Source organism: Hypomesus transpacificus, chromosome 9 (genome assembly GCF_021917145.1).
Source record: "Hypomesus transpacificus isolate Combined female chromosome 9, fHypTra1, whole genome shotgun sequence".
In the NCBI taxonomy this organism is placed as follows: domain Eukaryota; kingdom Metazoa; phylum Chordata; class Actinopteri; order Osmeriformes; family Osmeridae; genus Hypomesus; species Hypomesus transpacificus.
In genome coordinates, this window is record NC_061068.1 from 22,186,036 (window position 1) to 22,205,641 (window position 19,606).

General features: G+C 43.0%; 3 protein-coding genes across 8 annotated transcripts in view; 2 read left to right on the plus strand and 1 right to left on the minus strand.

Moving 5' to 3' along the window:
* LOC124471772 (centromere protein P) overlaps window positions 1–19,606 on the minus strand; it is a 30,115-nt gene that overhangs the window by 170 nt on the left and 10,339 nt on the right. For all 3 annotated transcript variants that reach the window (XM_047026375.1, XM_047026374.1, XM_047026376.1), the window contains exons 7-8: window positions 281–360; window positions 64–155 (exon numbers count right to left, since the gene is read on the minus strand). In XM_047026375.1, the coding sequence (XP_046882331.1) occupies window positions 64–155; window positions 281–360 (172 nt within the window). The remainder of the gene's footprint in view (window positions 1–63; window positions 156–280; window positions 361–19,606) is intronic.
* On the plus strand, window positions 340–9,696 carry ecm2 (extracellular matrix protein 2, female organ and adipocyte specific). Of its 3 annotated transcripts, none has more exons than XM_047026366.1 (10): window positions 340–2,366; window positions 3,606–3,921; window positions 4,939–5,127; window positions 5,416–6,150; window positions 6,562–6,677; window positions 7,372–7,507; window positions 7,590–7,747; window positions 8,135–8,274; window positions 8,419–8,745; window positions 8,857–9,696. In XM_047026366.1, exons 2-10 carry the CDS (start codon window positions 3,654–3,656, stop codon window positions 9,023–9,025), a joined length of 2,238 nt encoding a protein of 745 aa, XP_046882322.1. In that variant the 5' UTR covers window positions 340–2,366; window positions 3,606–3,653; the 3' UTR covers window positions 9,026–9,696. The 3 variants fall into 3 exon arrangements, with proteins under 3 accessions (XP_046882322.1, XP_046882324.1, XP_046882323.1); XM_047026368.1 differs by having other exon boundaries at window positions 342–2,366; window positions 5,452–6,150; XM_047026367.1 differs by lacking the exon at window positions 340–2,366 and having other exon boundaries at window positions 3,495–3,921.
* On the plus strand, window positions 10,592–14,944 carry aspn (asporin (LRR class 1)). 2 transcript variants are annotated; one of them, XM_047026371.1, is made up of 9 exons: window positions 10,592–10,708; window positions 10,829–10,921; window positions 11,632–11,893; window positions 12,019–12,131; window positions 12,831–13,044; window positions 13,160–13,270; window positions 13,356–13,449; window positions 13,580–13,718; window positions 13,977–14,944. In XM_047026371.1, the coding sequence occupies exons 3-9, from the start codon at window positions 11,668–11,670 to the stop codon at window positions 14,175–14,177; spliced, it is 1,098 nt and encodes a 365-aa protein (XP_046882327.1). In that variant the 5' UTR covers window positions 10,592–10,708; window positions 10,829–10,921; window positions 11,632–11,667; the 3' UTR covers window positions 14,178–14,944. The 2 variants fall into 2 exon arrangements, with proteins under 2 accessions (XP_046882327.1, XP_046882328.1); XM_047026372.1 differs by having other exon boundaries at window positions 10,592–10,704.

Consider the following 19,606-nt stretch of genomic DNA (forward strand, 5'->3'; position numbering starts at 1 on the left):
ATACGATTGGTTATACTGGCCAACTCGTGGAAGATTACCAAACCGTGTGAAGGCAAAACTCACCCTTTTCAGGCAGTTTAGTCACCAGTTGTATGTCGGTTGTGATCTCTCCCTCCGTGGTCACCTCAATGCTCCAGTGGATCATGAGGCCACACCTGTAGGAGTCAGCACATGTGACCACTGCTCTATAAACTTTGCTGTAACCGAATGCTCAGTGCAAAACAGATTGGCACATAAATGCTGTTCTCGTCAGTGAATGTGCAGCTCAGCTGGACTTTACCCTGGGAGCTGAGGGTTCTGGATAAGCATCACCTCTGACCGCCAGCCACCAGGGAGACTGACCACATCTGAATACTTCTCCTGAAAGATAACAAGGGGCTTAGAATGAGAGGTCGACCGGAGATAGGAACTGGCCAATGTCCTATGACTATTTGAAATGCTGTAGCTTTTTATTTTTCATGGTTTATTTATGCAAGGGTGTTTCCAATGTACCAAATAAAGCCAAAGTGACCAACCGCTTGTCACTTATATCGAAAAATTACCATGTTTGGTGTCTCAGCCGCATATTCCAAATGCTACGCTATAAGAATGATTCCAGACAGTGCCACTTGGCCATTAGTCCCTCTATACTTCCATTGTCTAGTCCTGTGGAGAAGGTAGTTACCCCTCAAGGTAAAATGCCCATCAACACAGTTATTAAGGAGCCATGTGGTTACACTGTCTGGGTCCAGCCTGTTTGTTGCGGTATTGTAGCCTTGTCACTTAACAACATCAATATTCTTGCTCCGACACAAAAGGAGCAGGCGGACGATAAGCTTCAGTGGGGTGAGTGCGTGGTGGCCAAGTAGAGGAGCCGGGAGCTCAACAAAAGCAGCTGTACATTCAAGCAGCCCGAGTCACAGACACACCATTCACATGACGACAAGCAGCCCCGTGTCACAGACACACCCTTCACATGACGACAAGCAGCCCGAGTCACAGACACACCCTTCACATGACGACAAGCAGCCCGAGTCACAGACACACCTTTCACATGATGACAAGCAGCCCGAGTCACAGACACACCTTTCACATGACGACAAGCAGCCCGAGTCACAGACACACCCTTCACCTGACGACAAGCAGCCCGAGTCACAGACACACCCTTCACCTGACGACAAGCAGCCCGAGTCACAGACACACCTTTCACATGACGACAAGCAGCCCCGAGTCACAGACACACCTTTCACATGACAACAAGCAGCCCGAGTCACAGCACCCACACACATGCATGCATGAGGGATTACAGGGAAAGGGTTGTCAAGTTTTTCTATGAAGGAAAAGTTTCGTTGGGGCCGTTTTTCCAGTCGCAGTTACCTTTGGCACATTACAGGTCTATGTTTGGAACAGAGCAGTGGTGCCAGAAACAAAGGAATAGGTCACATGATCGACCTGACAGGTTTTCTCTTGATTTTTAACTGTTAACATCAACTTTTTAAATAGAAAAAGAGAAGATTAGTGCTGGAATAGAAAAGTTCACGTAATGTAAATTCCATTTTGCTTTCTAGGCCAATTAAAGTAGCAGATAGGTATTGAACTTCATTTTGTTACAAAAAAGTTATAAAACAACGTTAGTACTTCTCTATTGTCAGGGTATTTCATCTTTCTGAAATGATTCACTGAACAGTGATACAACCAGAGAATTAGGCTGCTTTTCCATGACATTCCACCAACCCACCCAAAAATAAACAATAAAAAAAAGAAAAGAAAAAAAGGTTCACAGACTGTGAACCCGGTAGCGCCCTCCCCTGCATGAGAATGCATGAAGCCCATTGGGCAACGTGTTCCTAGACTAGCACAGTAGCCTCAGCACCTGGGGCGTGTCCAGCACGGTACAACACAGCCCAGCGATGTGCTGCTGAAAAAGATCCCGTGTGATCAGGACAAGATGGTACCACCTCTCCCTCGGACTCGCTCTGTAAGTGGGTTCCTGATGAGTCCTCGCGGATCTCAAGAGCCGTTGTCCATTCCGGGCAGGTCATGACAAACCACAGGGGCCACCTCAATCTGCTGACTACACAACTAAGCACTCCCACTGGCCAGTAATTAGGGCAGAGAAATCACCAACTTCTCCCTCTCTACCTTTCCCAGAAGAACCAAACGTAAGTGGCCCTCTGACGGTGCAGTAACTACTTCACTTCAAAAGTTTTCCTGAGGCAAGTCTTGGCTTCCCCATGCAGCCCCAGCCGAACAGGCTTGTCTGTTTAAAACATCTATCTGTTCAGCAGCAGAGCAGTCGCACACTGTCTTACAGCTGCTGGCACTGTCCAGAGAGCTTAGGAAAGAGTGGAAAATATTTGGCCTTGCAAATCGCCTGCAAACCACTGGTAACGTACAGAGTCCTTCTGCTCATTCTGTTTATCCTGTTACTTAGTTACGGTAGCGAATTCCTTAAACATCTAATCAGGTTGTCGTGGATGTTGTCAGTATATCCGTGTGCAAAGGCTTTGCATGCTACATGGTCTGTCTTGAACCCGGACCATCACTTTCGACTGTACTGTATTAAAGCCAGTGCTAGCTGTTTTGCTAACGGTAACTTAACCTTGATGGATGGATATAACACATTTCGGGATGTTGCTAAAATAGTATGTCTTGTATGGCCAAAACATTAGGCAAGCATTAGGTTGTGTGCACGAGTATTGGAGCTTCAGAAGTCATTAAAAATAAACTCATCCAGTCTCCCCCTGTCCTGCAGGATCTCTTCAGGCTGCTCTTTCCGTACTGTGCGTCAAACTTCAGTGTCTCCATTTGAGCCTAGTCATCCCAAGAACCCCGTTAATCGAAATGTTTTCCGTTCTTTTTTTCTCCCCCTTCTCTCCACTGTGGATGTTTTTCTTCCCCTTCTTTCCCAAAAGTTCCAGAACCGATTTATTGCAAACCGCATAACTCCAAGCCTGGGGCAGTGGGTCTGGGCATGCTCTGTAGGGATTACACAGGAGTCGTCCTCCACCATGTTTACACGTTCTGTACCATGCGTGTCTGTACAGCTGACAATGTGTGGGACTTGGGTATAAGATATACCTGTTTGTGTTACAAGGTCATCTGGAGGTGGATTTCCCTCTCAGATGTTTAAAAGATAATCCCAATGCCTCCGTGTTCTTGACTGCTTCACTTGGTTGCTCGCGGTGAGCCTGATCTTTGTTATCTAACATCTATAACGAGGCTTGGCTTGCTGCCTTCAGCTGAGAAAACCAAACGCATTTTAGGCTAGTATCAGACTCCTTAATGAGTTGGCCTAAAGGCTACAATGGAGAGGTGGACTGAAGTCGTGACGTGTCTTCGTCTCCCTGCTCTCTGAAGCAGCTCACGCACACATTTTCTCAAATGCCGGGAGGCCTGAAAGCACACATGCACGCACATGTCTTCTCAGGTGGGTGTCAGTCTATGAAGGGTTCAGACAATTACAGACCTGGTGGCAGTATTGTGCCTTGCTATTTCTACCGCTGTCAGACTTGTCATTAAGGGAGTAAGGAAGAGAACACAGGGGGAAACTAAACATTATGACAGTGGTATATCAAGGACTTATACGGTCAATAAGAGCTCACTTTGTCTGCTTGTCCCTCCAGTGTTGAGCCCATTGAGTTCTTTCACTCAAGGTAGGCTAACATCCAGTTATGCGGCAGCTGTGTGTTATCGTCAGCCTGTGGTTGCTGGTGTTGCTGAGCCTAGCCCAGAGCCAGGACCAGGACCGGCTGGCGGGGGTTACCCGGGGGAGGAGGAGGCGGACAGGGCACGGGAGACCCAGGGAAGGGCACCCCTCTCAAGCCCTGACCCGCACAGGCAGCCTCCCTCTCAACCACGGAGAAGAGGGTGGTACGTCTATCTTCATAGAGTCTTACAGAAGTGTTAGGGACCCACAGACCAACTACAATGTCATTCCAGGTCAGTGCTTTACCGCATCCTTCCCAATAACCCATGTTTGTTTTGCTATTTCGTTTGGTTTTGGTAACAAAGTCTGACAGTAAGGCACAAGTCATTTTCTCTCATCTATTTGATCACAATTAGACGAACCTGATTTGATGTTGAGGCAGTTTTGTAACAGCAGAGGGTTTTCAGGAACTTCCATTCCACCTCACCTTGTTAGAAGAAAGTTGCTGCTGAGCCATTGCTTATATCAGTGAATACTGATGCAGAAAGTACCCCATCAATGCATTGTACACTAAATGTGCATCCCATATGATTAAGATACAGCAATTTGGGTACAGATTTGCATTGTACAAAAAAAACAAAAACAAAAAAAGTTTAAACCTCCTTGCTCAGTCTCTCAATGCTGCAACTATAACTAAGCCATGTCTCAGAGGGATGTGGGTCTACTGTTTAACTGTAATAACAATATTGTGTTTATGTTTTATGTACATTTGTTACCCACATGGGACCAGGAGGATGGGCATAAATACTCATTGATTTGAAAATCATCAAACACACGGCACCTTATCGGCATCATCAGAAGACTTAATTATTTTCTACTTGACGTCCGTCACTTATGACTTAACACAGAGACTGCCACAGTATTATTAAATTATGAACATGGCATTTTATTAGGAAAAAGTACCAACCCTTAACCTTGTTGGCATTTCAATTCTCAAGCTGTGTCAAGTCTTTTGGTTTTGAAAGGGAGCAAGCGTAATACAAATGATGACTAGGTCTTTTTCTCACAGTACAGATGGGACTCAGACGTATATAATTACAGCGCTAGAGTCTCACCTGCTGCAGACAATCTCAACTTTGACCTTTATCTTTGATGCAGCAGACATAACACCTACAGTGTTTATGTCGCATGTCTGTTTGGTCTGATGCCAGTATGCAATACCATTTACAGTAGGATATACTGCATGATATGACATCCAGAACATCTAACCGCAACTCTGTTGTTTCCCCTGTCGTGACGCTCCACTGTAGGAAAGCAGGGTCAGTGTGTGTACCAGGGCATCACCATGTTCAACAAGGCTGTGTGGTCCCCCAAGCCCTGTATCACCTGTATGTGCAGCGGTGGGGAGGTGGTCTGCGATGAGGTCTCCTGTCCCACAATGCACTGCCACTTCCCTTTCATCCCCACTGGAGAGTGTTGCCCCGTCTGTATGGACGCAGGTATCTATAGCTACCCCAACTGCCTTCTTCGTAGAAACAAAATTGAGAACGTCCCCTGAGCCTTTCAGTCACATGATCACCTTCGGTCGGCACGTTACCCCCCCCCCCCCCCCCCCCCCCCCCCCCCCTTTCCACCACTGCATTCCTGGGTGTTTCTGAGGATGGTGTTTTCTCGTTCTCGCTTCACTGGGGTTCTAATTCTGGTTTTCCCCGTGTGTTCCTCTTCGGCCTTTCCTCCTCATTGCCTACCTCCTCTGTTCCACCATGTGTGCCTGCTGGCTGGCCCAGCCCCTGATCTGCCTGACTTCTCTGGCGATTCCCCAGTGCCAAACGACCCCAGCGACCCCAGCCCGGACCCCGCGGCGCCCCACACCCAGGCCGAGATCAACGTCATCCTCAAGAGAGAGGAGGAGGAACACCGGGCGGAAGAGGAGCGCCTGCTGAAGAAGGACGCCGAGCGCAAGAGGCGGAGGAAGAAGCTCAAGAAGGAAGAGGCGGAGAAACAGAGGCGGCTTGAAGAGGAGAGACGAAAGGAGGAAGATGAGCTGCGGGCGACGCTGGCGAAAGAGGAGGCGAGGAGGCAGGCGGAGGAGGAGAGGAGGCTGGAGGAGGAGGACCGGAGGCTGAGGGAAGAGGCAGAGGCCGCTGCGAAGGAGAAGGAGAGGCAGGTAGAAGAGGAGAGGATAAGACATAAACTGAACCTGATGGAGAAGTTGAGAGCACTTGAGGAGGAAGAGGAAGAGGAGGAGGAGGAAGTGTGGCTGAGAGGAGATGTTTTCCAAATGCCTCCAAAGGTGGCAGAGGAGAGCATCCAACCAATCCCTGCTCCCCCTGAGGAACATCATGGGGATGTTGAAGAGGAGGAGGAGGAGGGCCAAGAAGAGGAGATAGAGACGATGTCACCAAGAGCCGGCCTTCCGCCCGGCTGTGACATTTCTGATGTCATCGTGACTTGTGAGAATGCCAAGCTGACCGGTTTCCCTCCTTTGTCCATCCCTGAGCTCAAATCACTCAGTCTGGAGGGTAAGATGACCACTCACCCTTCAATAGAACTGTATTTTAGACACATATTTATCCTCAAATTATTTTGAGGGTCCTTTTGATTGTCCTTGACTGGTGCCAATGGAGCTCGACAGTATTCTCCACCCTTCTACCCCTGACCTCATCCACCGGCTGAACACGAAAACATAATAAAGCACATTATAAAATGATTTAACCTACTATTTTCAAAGATGTGTCATACAATGAGTGAATGAACTATGGACAAATTCTCAAGATGCACCATTATTACATATTCTTGGCATCCTTACTGCCAAATAAAGTTCTGACAGCCTTAAAATTTCAGCAAGCCAAGAATCTAAACTTAACCCTATGCAAATGTTCATGGGATAACATGATGCTGAGGAGATGATGTGTTTTGATATTAACCACCAGGTAACGCCATCACATCTATCCCTGTGGGGGCCTTTAATGGGATTCCTAACCTGGAGTGGATCAACCTTGGCAAGAATAAGCTGACATCTGCCGGCATTGCTCCAAAAGTATTTCAAGTAAGTGGGCAGTTTTCCAAAAACGCAGCCACAAACAGTCAACAGTATGGGAATTGTCTAAGTAGATCCATCACAGGCCGTCAACTTTTTGCTGATGCTTAATATTTTGCTAGACTTACAGTATGACTTAGAACTCTGCAGAGAATAACCTGAGGCTCTTTGAAGTGCTTTTGAAGCTAAGCTACCAGTGTTGTCAGTGAGTGATGCACTCAAGCAGCGGTGCACAGAGAGCTACTTCACCTTCGCTTCAACCTATACAGTCGGACGGAAACCTGCAGAACCTTTCAGAAAACAAATCCGATTTATAAGTTTTCCCCGAGAGCTTAAGGAGGACACTAGGCTTTTGTTCCCTGTTTTCACAAGCTGGAGCCAGAGCTGGCAAGGTAAGCCCAGAGAGAGGTGCTGAGAGAGGTGCTGCGAGGTCATGGGTGTGAGATAACAGAGACTTTCCTAAGAGGTTCTAGTCACTTCAGCAGACATCTTTATTCTGGCAGTGGGAGATCAAGTCAATGTTTTGATTCACTGTACCACTTCTTTGTTGTTACCCAATAGCTTCTTCTTGACGACCTTCTAGGGCTCGTCTTATTCTGATGTGCTCCATGGCTTCGCCTAAAGTGTCCTCTTCAGGCAGACAGAGTCTGTCTATTGGTACATAAACCTTTCTGTTTTAAACACATTGGATTTGTGTTTAAAGAGCCTCAAACACTTGAGCCGCTTATACCTGGATGGAAACCTCCTGCAGCAGGTCCCTTCAGATCTGCCCTCCACACTGCAGGAGCTGAAGATCAACGAAAACAAGTTGAGAGAGATCGAACCAAATAGCTTTCAAGGTAAACTGCTAGTTCAGAGTTGACTTGTGTTTTGCCACACATCAATGCTGTGTTACAAGTCAAATGTTTGCCATACTTGCAGATCTGAGCAACCTTTTAACACTGGAGGTGGAGGAAAATGTTCTCAGTGAGGGGAACGTGAGCCCCTTAGCCTTCGCCCCTCTTACACAGCTGTCCTACCTGCGGATGGGAAGAAACCACTTCCGCACTATCCCACAAGGCCTACCCCCCTCTCTGCTGGTGTGTAGGCCCTGGACTAGAAAATAGATTCTGTCTTTTAGGTCCATTGTATTTCTGATCAAATTCCATTCATAAAATGCTGTAAAATGAAGGATAAGGCAACATAAGACTGCAATGCAAGTTAAATATGTTCAACATTATTTGCCACAGAGTAGTACCGTTTTAAAAGACACCAGATGTACCTATTTTTTCTTTAACATTGTAGTAGGTTTACCGATGAGAAACTATGTAAAATGGTAACATTACAATTAGGGTTAACCGAAAAGATTCAAACCACAACCATGGATTATTGCTTCACGTAAAACCCAGTTCACCACAGTGAGTACAATTAACTGTAAAAAGTAATTGTACTGAATTATGGCAGTAACCCCCCAATTATTTTTTCAGGAACTTTATCTTGAAAACAACCTAATTGAAGAAATATCAGACTCTGTTTTCAACCAAACAACCAACCTCAATTTGATTTCCCTCGGACACAACAGACTTGATGAGTCCAGGATTGCACCGTTGGCTTGGATCAACCACAAGTGAGAAAGAAAACTTCTTGCGAATCAAATAAAACACCCCACCCTTGTTCTTTTATCAATATCAGCAACAAAACCAAACACTAACTTCCTTTCCATCTCTCTACATATATCCTCTCTCTCGTCTATCCCGTTTGTCCTTCAAAGGAACCTGGAATCAATTGACCTCTCCCATAACCGGATGTACCTGGTGCCTTCCTACCTGCCCAGATCCCTGGTCCACCTGGTGCTGGTGGGCAACCAGATTGAAAGGATCCCTGGCTACGTGTTTGCCCACATGGAACCTGGTATTGAGTACCTGTACTTATCGTACAACAAGCTGGACGGGGAGGGGGTTGAACCTGAGTCGTTCTTTGGTGCCTTTGGCTCTATGATCGAACTGTGTCTGGACCACAACCAGCTGACCACCGTTCCCACAGGGATCAATGAGATGAAGTCCCTCCACTTCCTCAGACTCAATAGCAACAACATCAGGTACCAAAAAAAAATAAAAAAAAAATAACACCCCACATTCAACTTGCAGCTTTCTTGACAAAAAGCCCTGAGCTAGGCTTTACCTAACAAAGATGATGATTCCTTTTACAGGAATTTTGCAGAGGATGCCATCTGTGATCCTCTCAATGAGGATGACTCACACATTGTGGCATTGCGCTTGGAGAACAACTACATTGATCCCCGGAAAGTCTCACCGACTGCGTTCTCCTGTGTGCGTTCATACTCCAGTGTGGTATTGAAACCTCAGAAAACTAAGTGACAGGGCTGTATATTTGTACTCTACAAAAGATCAACCGCAACTAAAACACCAGTCTCTCACGGACCCCTGTCTGCATTTCACCGGTATTGTAACGTGTTAATATTGATAAGAAATAGGATTTCCTCTAAAAATGTCACATTTATGCTGCAACCACTTTTACATGTTAGTCTTCAATATAGCCAGAGATGGATGTTGTTTGGAAAAGAAGCGTATCTTCTTTCTGTATACCTTCATATAGAGCTAAGGAGATAAGTATTTCTAGCAGCGAAGTAGGAGCTGTCGGTGGTGGATAAAAGTTCATGGATGCCTTTCTACTGTTATTGCTGCCTAAGATTTGGATGCTTCCGATTTTTGTTGGATGGATCAACACAGGACTCACTAAAGGGAGATTTCATTGATGCACTGAAATGCAGATTAAATCCACTGATATATATATATACAGACATAGCTATCATGCCCACATCAGTATTTGGTAACTAGTTTGAGGGCGCGCTTCAAAAATACCAATAATGTTTGTAAAGATGGGAAATGATTAGGGGTTATGTCGATATGTCTACTTACCACTTGGTATTTTGCTGGCTGAGGTTAGATGGACATTTACATTTGTGCTCTTCAAATCAGGTGCTTGTTTCAAATAAATGACACGCATTGTTAATAAATGACCACAAATATTGGATGTCATTACTGAATCATTGTTCTCAGACTATAAAGTATTTTCAGAGTTCTTATGGGCGGCATGGCAGCACAGCATACGCGGTCAAAACACCCAGCAAGTCATCTTTGCCATGGAAATACAGCTCAAACTGCCTGCGCCTGTCTGTGTTAACCTCATTTGATGTCATGAGGATTAGATTTCCATGCTGAACTGAAATGGTATTCGTTTGCACATAAATATCAGGAGACGAAAGAGACTTAATTATATTGTAGTACTAAGAAGCAATACAATATAAACTTGCATTGTGTAGCTTATTCAAGTATAATTTTGATTGAATGTTCTACTGCATGATATGATAGAAGATCCAGATTCCATTTACTGAGGGTTTGGAAAATGTTATACCCCCAAAGAAACATGAATAAAGACCCTCTCCCATTATGGTTCTTCTCTCTGCCAAACCTTAACATAGTTGGAAAGTTCTGCGTATGCCATAAGAACCACTTTAGACTGCGTTTTGTGATGAGACAAGCATATATCAGTACCACACGGAAAAAAAGGGTACTTGTGGGAACCATGCCTTTCTTTCTTACGAGTGGAAGGCATCGCTGGTTGTTAAACATCACAACGTGAGTTGGAAATGGAGTATTCAACCATATCTAATCATGTAACTTCTAAAAGTAACAATGTATAAAGGCACTTACTGGAAAGCCCATTATCAGCTGTACTCTTTTTGTATGTAAAAAAAAACTTTTTCACGTTTCAGTAAAAAAAAAAAAAAAATCCTGATCTCTGAAGGGAAGTATTCACCTTAATGTCTAATATTTCAAATGGCAGGATGCCATCAAGCCATGTGGGAGGGAAAGGGAGGACAGACCTAATAGTGTGTTCTATATAAAGACCAACCATTCAGAATTCTAAGCTAACTGTTTTGGCTTGGGTTCAAATACTGATGAGAAGCACATGATCGGTAACAATGTATTTTCCAAACTAGTCAAGCACTACAGATGCGGTGATCTGTGTGTGAGTGAGTGAGTAGGAATTCTTTATTCAAACTAATCCGAGACCGAGAATCATCCTATTTTCTATTCAGGGAGTTACTCTGACATTTTTTTTTCCTGTAATGCACTTTCCATTCTCTTTGAATTCAGTGTACCTGGCTTTCGTGGATCTACAGACAAGTTCTCATTCAGTCCCTCAGGGCTCTCTGGAGTCAAACAAGGATACGACTACACACAGCTGAGGTACTGTATGTTATCTGATATCACAACAACTAATACTGAAAGATCTTACTACTTCTGGAGTTAGACATTCATTAACGAGGTTTGACTTTGGTGCCATTGCTTGGCTATTCTTGTAAAAATATGAATGAAGTCCATAACCTGTGAAAGGGAGAAAGTGAGAAAGGGATTTTCAAATACAAATCTGTAAAAAGAAAAAAAAAAGAGATACAGGCGACTACAGCAGATAATAGTTCCAACATAAACATATTTCTTTACACATAACGTACAGTAGAAGTCTGTCGGCATATGGACAACGTGAAAGAGGCGTATTTGGCGTGTATATATTTACAAATCGGGCCTGCATTATTTAGTTATGAGTCGATGAAGAACAATCAAATAGTTGTGGCTAGGGTGCGGAACAGAGCAGTCCTGAGCTGACCAGGATCACAGGCATATTGTGAAGACGTGTATTAATGTGAGAATGCTCTGTAGAACATTCCTTTTCAAAACAACTGTGTGAAGCTGAATGTGTATGGGAGTCCTTCTCAATAGTTTGTGTAAATACTGGTCCAAGATTCAATGGTTGAGTACCTAGATGCCTAAATATCAGATCACTGAAAATCTGGTCACTTTGAAATCACAGCAAGTATACACAACTAGAACGTCTGAACGAAAACAGAGAGTGAACCTCTGCGACGATTTCACGCCGTCTACATTCTCACTGATTCCAGGCTGTTCTAAACTGACTGACACCTCCATTCTGCACCATGAGGACATTTGTCCTGCTGTGTCTGCTGGCTCTGTGCCATGCCAAACCCTACAAGCCAATCAACATCATGGACGTCCTGAGAGACCATGATATCTTGATGCGAGACGCAGATGACGATGATGACGATTATGATAATGACCTTTTCCCGTCCTGGGATCCCCCTGAGCCAGACTGCCCTTTCGGTTGTCAGTGTTCTCGACGGGTGGTTCAGTGCTCGGATCTGGGTAAGTGAGAGCACTTAAGGCAAAATTCTCATTCTAAACTCATGCCTAACAAGTAAAAGTGCACGAATACTTCGTAAGGTCCTTTATGCAGAAGGGATATTGCGGTGAAATGTCTGCTTTTACAGGTCTAATATCAGTTCCAGACAAGATTCCAGTGAACACATTGATGATTGATCTTCAAAACAATGACATAACCGAAATTAAGGAAGATGACTTCAAAGGCATGGACAAGCTTTATGTGAGACAGCCATCTTCTTAACTGTGATCAACACTCACATCTATGTGAAACTGAGGCTTTCTAAATGTACTTAAACGTTGAACAAAAATGTCAACTGTGCTCTAATAAGGCCTTACCTGTTCCATCAGTTAGTTTTGGCACCAGTCCAGAATTTGTTGATAGCCTAGATCAATCTCACTCCATTAAGCCAACAGTCCTTCATTGAGAGAACAGCAGAAACTACAGACAAAAACTAGGGGAAAACAATCTATGAACATCTGTTAAAGCAAACAAGCTCTTTGATTATGGGCGCTGTCCCAGCTGGTAATAAACCACATCTAAGGCCTGAGAGCCAATGGCTCTATTACAGTAGAAAGAATCATATGGGAAGCCTTTATCTGAGTTTGAAGCACACACTTCCTTCAGGAAATGCATTCTAAATAAAAATACCTTTTTCTCTACAGTCTTAGTTTCTCACTCTTACTATGTACTAGGGGTGGGAATCTTTTGGTACCTCATGATTCAATTCAAATTGATTCTTGGGGTCACGAATCGATAAAAAAATCAATTCACAATTCGTTTTACATTTGTGAATCGATATGAAACGCTATAAAACTGAATCGCGATTCAAATGTGAATCGATGTCCCCCCCACCCCTATTATGCACGTTTGTAAGATTGTTTTCTACATCGGATTATCGACATAATCCTTTCTCTGCAGGCCCTCTACCTGGTCAATAACAAGATATCAAAGGTCCACCCCAAAGCCTTCCGCAGTATGGAGAAGCTGCAGCTGCTGTATCTGTCCTACAACCTGCTGACCCAGATCCCTCCCAACCTGCCCCAGAACATCCTGGAGTTACGCATCCACGACAACAAGATCAACAGGGTCCAGAAAGAGGCATTCAAGGGGATGAGATCACTGCATGTTCTTGGTGATGTGAAATATAATTATAATGCAATGCATTCAATCAAATGTACATAGAATATTGTTATTCAAACTGAAGGAGACACGGTCTAATCCCAAACCTTCTGGTTTCACAAAAACAGAGATGAGTGCCAACCCACTTGCTAATAAAGGGATCGAGTTGGGGGCCTTTGATTCCATGTCTACCCTGTACATAAGGATTGCAGAGGCAAAACTAACAGCAGTGCCAAAAGGTAAAACAATGTGATGTTGTCTTCAGAAGTTAAAACCAAGTTGAATGAAGATCTTAATGTTGTGTTTGGTTTGAATGCTTTCAAGACTTGCCTTCCTCACTAACGGAGCTCCATCTGGACTACAACAATATTGCAAAAGTGGAAGTAGAGGACTTTCTCAGATACAAAAACCTGATGAGGTAAAATATTATTAATTGAAGCAACACATTGCATCAAAATAAGTAAGAAAAATATCTGCCTGTATCCGTCACGAAAGATAAGTCATGTTTTCGTTTGATTTAGTTCAGTCATGTTTTTTGGTGTTTACAGATTGGGTTTGGGATTCAACCAAATCAAATCTGTGGAGAATGGAAGTTTAGCCAGCATACCAAACCTCAGGGAAGTACACCTGGACAACAACAAGCTGAAAAAGGTCCCACCAGGTTTAAGCTCACTCAAGTATCTCCAGGTAACCTGTGGTTCAATGTTAGACTATTGTTTTGCTGCATGTCTACTGCTGGGCATTTGTGACCCAGGCATTATTCAAACATCCTTCAGTTTTACATTTTCATTTGAATGTGAATGTAAATACAGAACTGAAGAGGGTTTGAATAATGCTTGGGTCACGCATTTTGGTCCTTTAGTTCTACACAAATCACTAGTAGCTCAAAGAGTTGATATCTTATCCAGTTGACCAAAAACATGGTCTCTTTGTATATTTTACTAGGTGGTATACCTCCATGTCAACAGCATAAACAGTGTGGGGGTCAATGACTTCTGCCCTGTAAGGTCTAGGGCAAAGAAGAACCTCTACACAGGAATCAGCCTTTTTGCCAACCCTGTCAAATACTGGGATGTCCAGCCTGCTACATTCCGCTGTGTGTCCGGCCGAAGGGGCGTGCAGCTGGGCAACTTCAGGAGAAAGTGATTGATTCGTCCTCAGCCACTAGGAGGCATTCTTACCTCAACATTCGGTTCTATGGCTGCTGTAGGCTATAGCATGATGATATGAGTAAGGTTGCCTCTGTACACTGATCTTGGGTCAGTGATTTGATCTTCCTAAACAGCAATACTTTTGAGGTTACAATAAAATAATATGGACATATCAACATTTAGTATCTCTTCTATACAAAGAAGCCCAACTTCTCTACACTGTTTATTGGCATTTGATTTGTGTAATGTATTTGTTTAGACTAGCATAAGAGAAGAGCTGGGTGTCAATACTTGAACATGCTGTGTTTGAAATTAGGTGGTCATTAGAAGAAAAATAAAGATTACAATTGTTTACATGAATGAGGGAATACATCAAGTTGTTGATTATATTAGACATACTAATGCAAGCCAGTATTTAGGTAGTGAAGATGGAGTCATCAAAAGAGGTTATTTAATCACCGAAACCCAGTCAAGCTTCTAATGTACTGTAGTTATAAGTGGCTTTTGCGATTCATCATGTACAACTTTAGTTTAACCTCATGTGAATTTCTCCTCCCTTACTTTGACATATTGCATGCTAAACTTCTATAACTTGCAAGCTAGAAACCCCTTATTAAGCTATACACCTTAAAAAAAATACAATAAGTCGCTGAATCTTTCCATGTTTCAGTTGAACATGTTTGTTTTTTTTGCAATAATGTTTAATTTACTGTTTGGTGCTATGGTATTTATTATGTTGAAATAAACTTGAGTATTCCCCTCTCTGTGTTTACTCACTGACACATTTCATCATTAGAAAGCAACATTCACATGAAGACATTTCTGAAGGTGTCTTTACATACCGACATCGAGTGAGGGAACTGGAGCCAGACGGGATATATTCATTTCACCTATTTACAACCAACAGATGGGGCTGATGAATCTGGGTTCGAAATAATGGAACGTTAGGAGTTTGGGGAAACTGACAGAGAGGGAGAGCATGCTCAGCGTGCAACTGATGAATATACTGTATAGATTTCCAGGCATGTAGATGCCTGTAATCAGCCTGTTATCTTCGCTTAATCATGACTTGGAGCAGGATTGGGTGAAGCCAGTGGGAGCCCAGCTGCACTCAGGAAACATATGGAACAGATCTGCAGGTTGGCTGGGTCTGCCTCTGCCACGTCTCACATACCGACAGCTTTTTCTCTCGAAAAACTAACAACAGGTTCGGACCATTTCCCTCCTCTGGGTCCCCGCGGCCCCAGCTAGCACCTGTGAAGTAGGACAGGACACACAGGGATGCTGGCGGCTCACACACTACAAGGCCGGCAGGCCAGGTAGAACCAACAGGGCTGATCTTGAAGCTAGATCTGCTAAATCAATTTGGGAAGACGGCAACATTTTGCATGGCCCCTATTATTTATAGGTAAAGGTAAAAAGTCACATCACTGTCACATAGGTCAAAAAGTGGTTTTACAAGAATGGAATTACGTCCTAAATCTCTGAAATATGCACTGCTTAACATATAGGACCATCTCTTTTTGTTGATAAGAAACAAGCCACTATAGTGTCTTCAATTGAAACAAAACAAATTGAGAAAAACTGCCAATCTATCCTTCCATCAATTACTTTATATGTCCTTGTCAACATAGCCTAAAACTGTAATAGAAAAAAACATTATATACTTGAAATACATTCTCATCAGTAGTCTCATAGTTTAGTTTTGCCTAGCAGGCCCCGAGTGACAATGATGAACATGGTTGGAAATGCCAGACGTTTGAAGAGATCCAAGCTAAATCAAAGATGGTTCCCTGTGTCTGACCGAGCCAAGCCAAGCATATACCACAATTCTTTGTGAAAAGGATCGAGCGGTCCAAAGTTTAACAGTATTTTTCATCCGAGCTCAATGAAGTAGCCTAACGTGTCTAGAGAGTAGTCCATTTCTGTGGATATGGGTTCCTAGCTGGCTTGGTACAGTCAATACACTCCAACTTGAGTAAAAAAGCAGAAACAAGTGTCCTGTAAGCATTCTATTTAACTTGTGTATACTTTCCACTAGACTGAACCTGCATGAGAGAACTGAGGGTAATAAAAACACTCATTACATATAATAGTTTTTTCCCCCATTATTACTTTGTAACGCTAAATAAAGTGAACATATGTTTTATTAGTCAACAAACACAGTTTGACAGAACATGTTTTGTCTCAATGGTCAACAGCCAACCATGTAATAAAACAATGGACATATCATTAGACAGGCCGGATGATGACACACAAAAACTGAACTACCTGGGTAAGAAATGTGGCAGCGGTTGAAGATTTGAGCAAGGGTTCCAGTCATTGACTCTTGTGATTCAGCTGTGACTGACAAGCATCCATAAACGTGTCTCTCAGGGCACACAAGCAGTCATTTGAGGTGTAACTGCACTAATAAATCAGACTACTGACATACTAATGGTAAGGGGTCTGTCTGGCCAACACAGCTTCAAAACAACACTGGATATGGCCCATGACAAACCATCTGTTACCATCCTAAAGGCAGGCAGAAACGGTGCAGAAAGAGGCAGCTTTTTACCAATTTAAACAGATTCTTTCACTACTATGCCCATTAAACGAATGATTAGCAAATAAGGGGGAATTTGTGTTTTGCTCACCATCTAAAAAGTAACTCAATCATAAACCAATGTATTACAAGGCAAATCATTTCAATTATGTTTAAAACTGTTTTTTTAATAGCCAAAGCAAATCTCCCCTTAATCCCTTATATGTTAATCATTTATGTTGACTCAATTCTAACGGCTACCATGTATTCACACCACACTGAACAAGCCCCCCAGTCAGGCAACTACCATGCACAAAATGGCTGGGCGACCAGAAAATTCACATAGGACAGCATATAGAACAAACAGCATGCTGACTAGCACGCACACACGCACGCACACACGCACACACCTCTAAGTGAGAGTGAAGTCCTGAGAAAAACCATTGCAGCATTATTTCCCCAGGCTGTCCCAGGAGCACATTAGTCAGGCTGAAGGGATCCCCTACTGGCTCCATGTCTGGGACGTGTTTCTGTCTACTAACTGGGACTGGGGCTGCTGCTGAATGGCTGCTTTGTGGTCGTCTCCCACAGAGAGAAAGAGAGGAAAATAAAGATAAAGTAAGACAAGAGTTAGTGAGAAAAGACAGGATGATCGACAGGTTGAGGTGAGACAAAGGCGGAGAAGTGAGACGAAGGACTACTGAGCATTCTTTTTTTTTTATACGCAAAACTCATAAAATATTAAGCCAGGTTAAATTAAGAGGATTAAGAGATCACAAATCATGGTCAATTCATTTGCAAAGGGAAAATATGGTAAACCACCCTTCATCTAACCAAAAACACATAATGACTTGAGCATTCCTATAGACATCTGAATAAAGCATCTAGATACCACAGACAATAATATAGCTCAGCAGGCTAACCTTCAGACATCAGTGATTAAAATGTATTTAAAGTCAGCTAACAAGGATATTCATATGATATTTCACTGTAGAATATGTCCTAGGCGTGTAAGTCATTTAAAATTCCAAGCTATAGGCATTGTCAAATAGGACAGTTTTTGATTAATGACAAAGCTCGAGACACATGACTTCTAACATAGTCTAAATATTGTGACATGTTTGATTCACTACATAGCAGTCCCTCAATACTACCTATGGCTTCTTAGCTAATTTATGCCGGGCACGGAGCTGTGCCAAAGATGCTTTGGCAAAGATGCCCAGAGCCAGTGAGCCAATATGAAGTTTGAATCATCCAAAGCAGCTCCCACAGTACTGGTGAGCTATGGAATATTTAACCATCCATATGTCATCTTTACAATGTCTTCATCTTTGGATAGTAGTTCTTTATAAAAAAGATTATAATAATAATCATATCCAAAGTTGCTTCAGCTGTATTGTAAAACAAAAAGGGATAGAAACAAGAAACCACACCGGAAAACAAATATTGCTAGATTTATTAGACAGGCCTCAAGCACTGGAGGACACAATGCAAGGCCTGGCTGACATTACATCTCTAGATCTCTGTAAGGACAATGTAGCAGACCTAACATTTGAGGAAAACGGCCTGCATAGCATGCAAAGCCTTTCGGCAAACCAACATTTGCCTATAACAACAGTGTCAATCCACGCCTTCCAATGTGCATCCGCATCTGTGCAGCAGATGTCCCTGGAGGGACATCTCTTCTTTACCATTCCTGGGGCAGTCTGCAGACTGACGGACTCAAGCGAAACATTGTGGTTTTTCCATACACAAAATTGAATAGGGGATAGGTATAGTTCAGTAACCTGACATCATGACTGATGTTTGTTACACATATCCATCTGGGAAGTTGTGTTTGGAAAAGGGCAGGCACTTTCAAAAAGATACTTGGCAGGCGACTGGATGAACCATCGGTCTATCACAGGCTAACTTCAACCACACCTGTAGTTGCCAGTAGTTCTTCATAGGACACTGTGGTTCGGACACAAACAGATTGATGGATTTTTGCATGGTTATGATCTTGCAAATCCACCTGACATGCATGGGTAATAGCTCAGTGGTTACATATTTGAGTGCAGACCACAACATTGCAACTTCGAATCTCCCCGTTTGTCACACGTTGGATAAAAGCAGCTAACAAATGAATGCCTATTCTCTTTAAAACTACTATCTCTACAGTTTGTGGACTCTCATAGAAGCGAAATCTCTTCTGTTTTAACAATCAAATCTTCCTTTAAATCCCAGACCACATTCTAGGGCTGCTTGCCAGCATTAAACCAAGCTATGCAGTGGAAAAGGTTCAGTACAATCATCCCACAAAAACAAAGTTTATAATGTTTACTTGTGAGTTGTTTTGTACCGTCTGACACTTTAACTAACTAAAACTATGTGTGATCCATTTATGCACACTGTAATATTACTGTAATACTGTATATGAAGAATGTGTTTCATCACACACTAAATCATATTTTACATGTTTTACGGCTCCAGTCGGATTTCATCTTTGTCAACTAAACACATATCTAAGCAACAATTTTTGCACTGTTACATATAAAGTGAAAGGTGAGAACCACAAGATGTTTTGAGAACCACACAGCTGTACCTAGCCAGGTGCGGTCTTTCACATAATCTCTGCGTAGACAAAAATACCGCCTTGGAATGGTAAACTTGACTACAGTTTAGTCTGTTTAGTTTAGACTGGAACGGTCTGTACAAATAAATGAAATTCCAGTTATCAAAATAAATCAACATCTCAAAGTAATAATGTTTACTCTCCTTTGGAAGGCTAATGGCTGTGTTTACACATCTTGAGAAAATGAGGGTTCTTTATGGCCAGCCTGAAGAATTCCAAGGCTGATATTCGACCCATGAATGTGCTGAACATTTTGATTGTCCTGCAATCACCTGCCTAACTGCGG

Coding starts and splice junctions, on each gene's coding strand:
- ecm2 (XM_047026366.1), top strand. CDS start 3,654: ATGCGGCAGCTGTGTGTTATCGTCAGCCTGTGGTTGCTGGTGTTGCTG. Junction 5,128..5,415: donor CCCCGTCTGTATGGACGCAG/GTATCTATAGCT, acceptor TGGCTGGCCCAG/CCCCTGATCTGCCTGACTTC. Junction 6,151..6,561: donor CAAATCACTCAGTCTGGAGG/GTAAGATGACCA, acceptor ATTAACCACCAG/GTAACGCCATCACATCTATC.
- aspn (XM_047026371.1), top strand. CDS start 11,668: ATGAGGACATTTGTCCTGCTGTGTCTGCTGGCTCTGTGCCATGCCAAA. Junction 13,450..13,579: donor AGATACAAAAACCTGATGAG/GTAAAATATTAT, acceptor TGGTGTTTACAG/ATTGGGTTTGGGATTCAACC. Junction 13,719..13,976: donor GCTCACTCAAGTATCTCCAG/GTAACCTGTGGT, acceptor ATATTTTACTAG/GTGGTATACCTCCATGTCAA.